Source organism: Numenius arquata, unplaced genomic scaffold (assembly GCF_964106895.1).
Source record: "Numenius arquata unplaced genomic scaffold, bNumArq3.hap1.1 HAP1_SCAFFOLD_1731, whole genome shotgun sequence".
Taxonomy (NCBI): Eukaryota; Metazoa; Chordata; class Aves; order Charadriiformes; family Scolopacidae; genus Numenius; species Numenius arquata.
Genome location: NW_027415271.1, coordinates 4278 through 11606, shown reverse-complemented (window position 1 = coordinate 11606; position 7329 = coordinate 4278). Strand labels below are relative to the sequence as shown.

Genomic DNA, 7329 nt, shown 5'->3' with positions numbered 1-7329 from the left:
CCATCAAATCCCCTCCCCCACCCCCCGGGACCTCCCCCCCCATCAAATCCCCTCCCCCACCCCTCATGGACCCCTCCCCCCCCCCCCCGGGACCCCTCCCCCAACCCCCCCCCCCATCAAATCCCCTCCCCCACCCCTCACGGACCCCTCCCCCACCCCCCGGGGGGTTGGGGGTGGGGGTGGGGGATTGAGGCCTCCGGCCCCTCCCCCATCCCCCCCCCCCCCTTCCCCTCCCCCCCCCCAGGTTTTCCAGAAGCGCTTTAACGGCTCCGTCAGCTTCTTCCGGGGCTGGAGCGATTACCGCGACGGGTTCGGCCGCGCCGACGGCGAGTACTGGCTGGGTGAGCACCAGTACGGACCAGTACAAACCAGTACAAACCAGTACAAACCAGTACAGACCAGTATCCACCGGGGGGCACTCCCAGCCACCCCCCCCAGTATGGCCCAGGACCCCCCAGCATCCCCCCAGCATCCCCTGCTGCCTCCCGGTAGCTCCCAGTATGGACCAGTATGGCCCGGTATCCATCGGGGGCACTCCCAGTATCCCCTGGTACCTCCCAGTATGGACCAGTACCCACCAGTATCCACCGGGAGGCTCACAGGGCCCACCAGTGTCACTCCCAGTATGGCCCAGGACCCCCCAGCATCCCCTGCTGCCTCCCGGTAGCTCCCAGTATGGACCAGTATGGCCCGGTATCCATCGGGGGCACTCCCAGTATCCCCTGGTACCTCCCAGTATCTCCCAGTACCCACCAGTATCCACCGGGAGGCTCACAGGGCCCACCAGTGTCACTCCCAGTACCCCCCAGTATGGACCAGTATGGCCCGGTATCCATCGGGGGCACTCCCAGTATCCCCTGGTACCTCCCAGTATCTCCCAGTACCCACCAGTATCCACCGGGAGGCTCCCAGGGCCCACCAGTGTCACTCCCAGTATGGCCCAGGACCCCCCAGCATCCCCCCAGCATCCCCTGCTGCCTCCCGGTAGCTCCCAGTATGGACCAGTATGGCCTGGTATCCATCGGGGGCACTCCCAGTATCCCCTGGTACCTCCCAGTATCTCCCAGTACCCACCAGTATCCACCGGGAGGCTCCCAGGGCCCACCAGTGTCACTCCCAGTATGGCCCAGGACCCCCCAGCATCCCCTGCTGCCTCCCGGTAGCTCCCAGTATGGACCAGTATGGCCCAGTATCCACTGGGGACACTCCCAGTATCCCCTGGTACCTCCCAGTATCTCCCAGTACCCACCAGTATCCACCGGGAGGCTCACAGGGCCCACCAGTGTCACTCCCAGTATGGCCCAGGACCCCCCAGCATCCCCTGCTGCCTCCCGGTAGCTCCCAGTATGGACCAGTATGGCCCGGTATCCATCGGGGGCACTCCCAGTATCCCCTGGTACCTCCCAGTATGGACCAGTACCCACCAGTATCCACCGGGAGGCTCCCAGGGCCCACCAGTGTCACTCCCAGTATGGCCCAGTACCCCCCAGCATCCCCCCAGCATCCCCTGCTGCCTCCCGGTAGCTCCCAGTATGGACCAGTATGGCCCAGTATCCACTGGGGACACTCCCAGTATCCCCCAGTATGGACCAGTATGGCCCAGTACCCACCAGTATCCACCGGGAGGCTCCCAGTGCCCACCAGTGTCACTCCCAGTACCCCCCAGTATGGACCAGGACCCCCCAAGATCCCCCCAGCATCCCCTACTGCCTCCCAGTATCTCCCAGTATGGACCAGCATGGCCCAGTATCCACCGGGGGCACTCCCAGTATCCACCAGTATCTCCCAGTATCTCCCAGTATCCACCAGAGGTGTTCCCAGTGCCCACCAGTTTCACTCCCAGTACCCCCCAGTGTCTCCCAGTCCCACCCAGTAGCTCCCATTATCCCCCAGTATGGACCAGTAACTCCCAATATCCCCCCAGGATCCCCCAGTAACTCCCAGTATGGGCCAGTATCCACCAGTATGAACCAGTATCCACTGGGGGTGCTCCCAGTATACCCCCCAGCATCTCCCAGTATCCACTGGGGTCACTCCCAGGACCCACCAGTAACTCCCAGTGTCTCCTAGTATGGACCAGTATCTCCCAGTACCCACCAGTATGGACCAGTACCCACCAGGGGCCCTCCCAGGGCCCACCAGTATCATCCAGTATCTCCCAGTATGGCCCACCCTGCCCCACATCCCACCCCACATCCCGCCCCACATCCCGCCCCACATCCTCCTCTGTGCCCCACATCCTCCTCCATGGTCCATACTGTGCCCCACATCCCACCCCACATCCCGCCCCACATCCTCCTCCGTGGGCCATACTGTGCCCCACATCCCACCCCACATCCTGCCCCACGTCCTCCTCTGTGCCCCACATCCCGCCCCACATCCTCCTCCGTGGTCCATACTGTGCCCCACATCCTACCCCACATCCCGCCCCATGTCCTCTGTGCCCCACATCCCACCCCACGTCCTCCTCTGTGCCCCACATCCCGCCCCACATCCTCCTCCGTGGTCCATACTGTGCCCCACATCCTACCCCACATCCCGCCCCATGTCCTCTGTGCCCCACATCCCACCCCACGTCCTCCTCTGTGCCCCACATCCCGCCCCACATCCTCCTCCGTGGTCCATACTGTGCCCCACATCCTACCCCACATCCCGCCCCATGTCCTCTGTGCCCCACATCCCGCCCCACATCCTCCTCCGTGGGCCATACTGTGCCCCACATCCCACCCCACATCCCGCCCCACATCCTCCTCCGTGGTCCACACTGTGCCCCACATCCCACCCCACATCCTGCCCCACGTCCTCCTCTGTGCCCCACATCCCACCCCACATCCTGCCCCACGTCCTCCTCTGTGCCCCACATCCCGCCCCACATCCTCCTCCGTGGTCCATACTGTGCCCCACATCCCACCCCACATCCTGCCCCATATCCTGCTCCGTGGTCCACACTGTGCCCCACATCCCACCCCACATCCTGCCCCACGTCCTCCTCTGTGCCCCACATCCCACCCCACATCCCGCCCCACGTCCTCCTCCGTGGGCCATACTGTGCCCCACATCCCACCCCACATCCCGCCCCACATCCTCCACCGTGGTCCATACTGTGCCCCACATCCCACCCCACATCCCGCCCCACATCCTCCTCTGTGCCCCACATCCCGCCCCACGTCCTCCTCCGTGGTCCATACTGTGCCCCACATCCTCCTCCGTGGTCCATACTGTGCCCCACATCCCGCTCCACATCCCGCCCCACATCCTCCTCTGTGCCCCACATCCTCCTCCGTGGTCCATAATGTGCCCCACATCCCGCCCCACATCCCGCCCCACATCCTCCTCTGTGGTCCATACTGTGCCCCACATCCTCCTCCGTGGGCCATACTGTGCCCCACATCCCACCCCACATCCCGCCCCACATCGTCCTCCGTGGTCCACACTGTGCCCCACATCCCACCCAACTTCACCGCAACCACCTCAACGTGCCCCCAACTCACGCGCCATCTTTTTCCCTCTTCTTCCCCGCCTTCCGCCCCACACCCTGCCCCACGCCCTGCCCCACACCCCGCCCCACACCCCAGGCCTGCAGACCCTGCACCTGCTGACCCTCCAGGGCCGCTACGAGCTGCGGGTGGAGCTGGAGGACTTTGAGAACAACACAGCGGCCGCCACCTACGGCACCTTCGCCCTCTCGCCCCACGCCATCCGGGCCGAGGAGGACGGTTACACTCTCCACGTGGGCGACTTCGTGGACGGAGGGGCGGGTCAGGACACTTGGGGGGCACCCCCACGCTGGGGGGTGGGGGGTGGGGGGGTGAGGGGAGGGATGAGGTGGTCGGTTTGGGGCACGGGGAGGAGGTGGTGGGTCAAGGTGGGCCATGGGGAGGGACATCAGGTCAACCTGGGCCAAGGGGAGGAGGTTGTGGGTCAACATTGGCCATGGGGAGGGACATCAGGTCAACCTGGGCCAAGGGGAGGAGGTTGTGGGTCAAGGTGGGGCATGGGGAGGGGGTTATGGGTCAACTTGGGCCATGGGGAGGAGGTTGTGGGTCAAGGTGGGGCATGGGGATGGGACATCAGGTCAACCTGGGCCATGGGGAGGAGGTTGTGGGTCAATGTGGGGCACGGGGAGGAGGTGGTGGGTCAAGGTGGGCCATGGGGAGGGACATCAGGTCAACCTGGGCCAAGGGGAGGAGGTTGTGGGTCAAGGTGGGGCATGGGGAGGGGGTTATGGGTCAAGGTGGGCCAAGGGGAGGAGGTTGTGGGTCAATGTGGGGCATGGGGAGGAGGTTGTGGGTCAACCTGGGCCATGGGGAGGAGGTTGTGGGTCAATGTGGGGCATGGGGAGGAGGTTGTGGGTCAAGGTGGGCCATGGGGAGGGACATCAGGTCAACCTGGGCCAAGGGGAGGAGGTTGTGGGTCAAGGTGGGGCATGGGGAGGGGGTTATGGGTCAACCTGGGCCATGGGGAGGAGGTTGTGGGTCAATGTAGGCCATGGGGAGGAGGTTGTGGGTCAATGTGGGGCATGGGGAGGGACATCAGGTCAACCTGGGCCAAGGGGAGGAGGTTGTGGGTCAATGTGGGGCATGGGGAGGAGGTTGTGGGTCAAGGTGGGCCATGGGGAGGAGGTTGTGGGTCAATGTGGGGCATGGGGAGGAGGTTGTGGGTCAACCTGGGCCATGGGGAGGAGGTTGTGGGTCAATGTGGGGCATGGGGAGGAGGTTGTGGGTCAACATTGGCCCTGGGGAAGGACATCAGGTCAACCTGGGCAATGGGGAGGGGGTTATGGGTCAACCTGGTCAATGGGGAGGAGGTTGTGGGTCAACGTGAGCCATGGGGAGGAGGTTGTGGGTCAAGGTGGGGCATGGGGAGGAGGTTGTGGGTCAACATTGGCCATGGGGAGGAGGTTGTGGGTCAATGTAGGCCATGGGGAGGAGGTTGTGGGTCAAGGTGGGGCATGGGGAGGGGACATCAGGTCAACCTGGGCCATGGGGAGGAGGTCGTGGGTCAATGTGGGGCATGGGGAGGGGGTTATGGGTCAACCTGGGCCATGGGGAGGAGGTTGTGGGTCAAGGTGGGCCATGGGGAGGGACATCAGGTCAACCTGGGCCAAGGGGAGGAGGTTGTGGGTCAAGGTGGGGCATGGGGAGGGGGTTATGGGTCAAGGTGGGCCAAGGGGAGGGGGTTATGGGTCAACTTGGGCCATGGGGAGGAGGTTGTGGGTCAATGTGGGGCATGGGGAAGGGGTTATGGGTCAACCTGGTCAATGGGGAGGAGGTTGTGGGTCAACGTGAGCCATGGGGAGGAGGTTGTGGGTCAACATTGGCCATGGGGAGGGACATCAGGTCAACCTGGGCCATGGGGAGGAGGTTGTGGGTCAAGGTGGGCCATGGGGAGGGGACATCAGGTCAACCTGGGCCACGGGGAGGGGGTTGTGGGTCAACATTGGCCATGGACAGAAGGTTGTGGGTCAAGGTGGGCCAGGGGGAGGTGACACCAGGTCAAGGGAGGCCACGATGGGGGGCCACCAGGTCAAGGGAGGGGCCACCAGGTCAACGTAGGCCATGACGGGGGGCCACCAGGTCTACGGAGGTCATGACGGGGGGCCACCAGGTCAAGGGAGGGGCCACCAGGTCAACGGAGGTCATGATGGGGAGGGCCACCAGGTCAACATGGGCCATGGGGAGGTGACACCAGATGGAGGGAGGCCAGGATGGGGGGCCACCAGGTCAAGGGAGGGGCCACCACCTCAACGTAGGCCATGACGGGGGGCCACCAGGTCAAGGGAGGGGCCACCAGGTCAATGGAGGTCATGATGGGGGGCCACCACCTCAGCGTAGGCCATGACAGGGGGCCACCAGGTCAACGGAGGTCATGACGGGGGGCCACCAGGTCAACATGGGCCATGGGGAGGTGACACCAGGTGGAGGGAGGCCACGATGGGGGGCCACCAGGTCAAGGGAGGGGCCACCAGGTCAATGGAGGTCATGATGGGGGGCCACCACCTCAACGTAGGCCATGACGGGGGGCCACCAGGTCAAGGGAGGGGCCACCAGGTCAACGGAGGTCATGATGGGGGGCCACCAGGTCAAGGGAGGGGCCACCAGGTCAATGGAGGTCATGATGGAGGGCCACCACCTCAACGTAGGCCATGATGGGGAGCCACCAGGTCAAGGGAGGGGCCACCAGGTCAACGTAGGCCATGACAGGGGGCCACCAGGTCAACGGAGGTCATGACGGGGGGCCACCAGGTCAACAGAGGTCATGATGGGGGGCCACCAGGTCAACATGGGCCATGGGGAGGTGACACCAGGTGGAGGGAGGCCACGATGGGTGGCCCCCCAACAGAGGTCATGATGGGGGGCCATCACCTCAACGTAGGCCATGATGGGGGGCCACCAGGTCAAGGGAGGGGCCACCAGGTCAACGTAGGCCATGACAGGGGGCCACCAGGTCAACGGAGGTCATGACGGGGGGCCACCAGGTCAACAGAGGTCATGATGGGGGGCCACCAGGTCAACAGAGGTCATGATGGGGGGGGCCACCAGGTCAACGGAGGTCACGATGGAGGGCCACCACCTCAGCGTAGGCCATGACGGGAGGCAACCACCTCAAGGGAGGGGCCACCAGAGGAACCGCCAGGTCACGGTGGCCGCCCCGTCCCCACGTGTCCCCCCCCCTTCCCGTTATTTCCAGGTGACTCCTTGAGCTACCACAACGGTCAAAAGTTCTCCACCTTCGACCGGGACCAGGACCTCTACGTCCAAAACTGCGCCGCCTTGTCCTCTGGGGCCTGGTGGTTCAAGAGCTGTCACTTCTCCAACCTCAACGGCTTCTACTTGGGGGGCGCCCACCTCTCCTACGCCAACGGCATCAACTGGGCCCAGTGGAAGGGCTTCTACTACTCCCTCAAGAAGAGCGAGATGAAGATCCGGAGGCTGTGAGGGACCGACGCCCCTCCCCCACCCTGTTCCCCCCCACCCCCACCCCCCCCCCCCCACATCGGTCATTAAACACCACCCCCCCTCCTCCCCCCCCTTGATTGGCCAAGGTCTTCAGGAGTTGATGGTGGAGCCGTATCTCCATGGGGTCGGTGGTGGTGGGATCTCCAGGGGGTTGGTGGAGCCACATCTCCACGGGGTCGGTGGTGGCATCAAGCGGGGCTCGGTGGAGACACATCTCCACGGGGTTGCTGGTGGTGGCATCTCCACGGGGTTGGTGGAGCCGCATCTCCATGGGGTCAGTGGTGGCATCTCCAGGGGGTCGGTGGTGGCATCTCCAGGGGGTCGGTGGTGGTGGCATCAAGCAGGGGTCGGTGGAGCCACATCTCCACGG

General features: G+C 64.6%; 1 protein-coding gene across 1 annotated transcript; it reads left to right on the top strand.

The window, feature by feature from the left end:
- Positions 1 to 244: 244 nt before the first annotated feature.
- MFAP4 (microfibril associated protein 4) lies at positions 245 to 7041 on the top strand (the record flags this gene model as incomplete). Its single annotated transcript, XM_074167592.1, has 3 exons — positions 245 to 341; positions 3576 to 3758; positions 6691 to 7041. Coding segments are annotated over 3 exons (528 nt in total), but the record flags the coding sequence as incomplete, so codon positions are not given.
- Between the last annotated feature and the right edge of the window lie 288 nt (positions 7042 to 7329).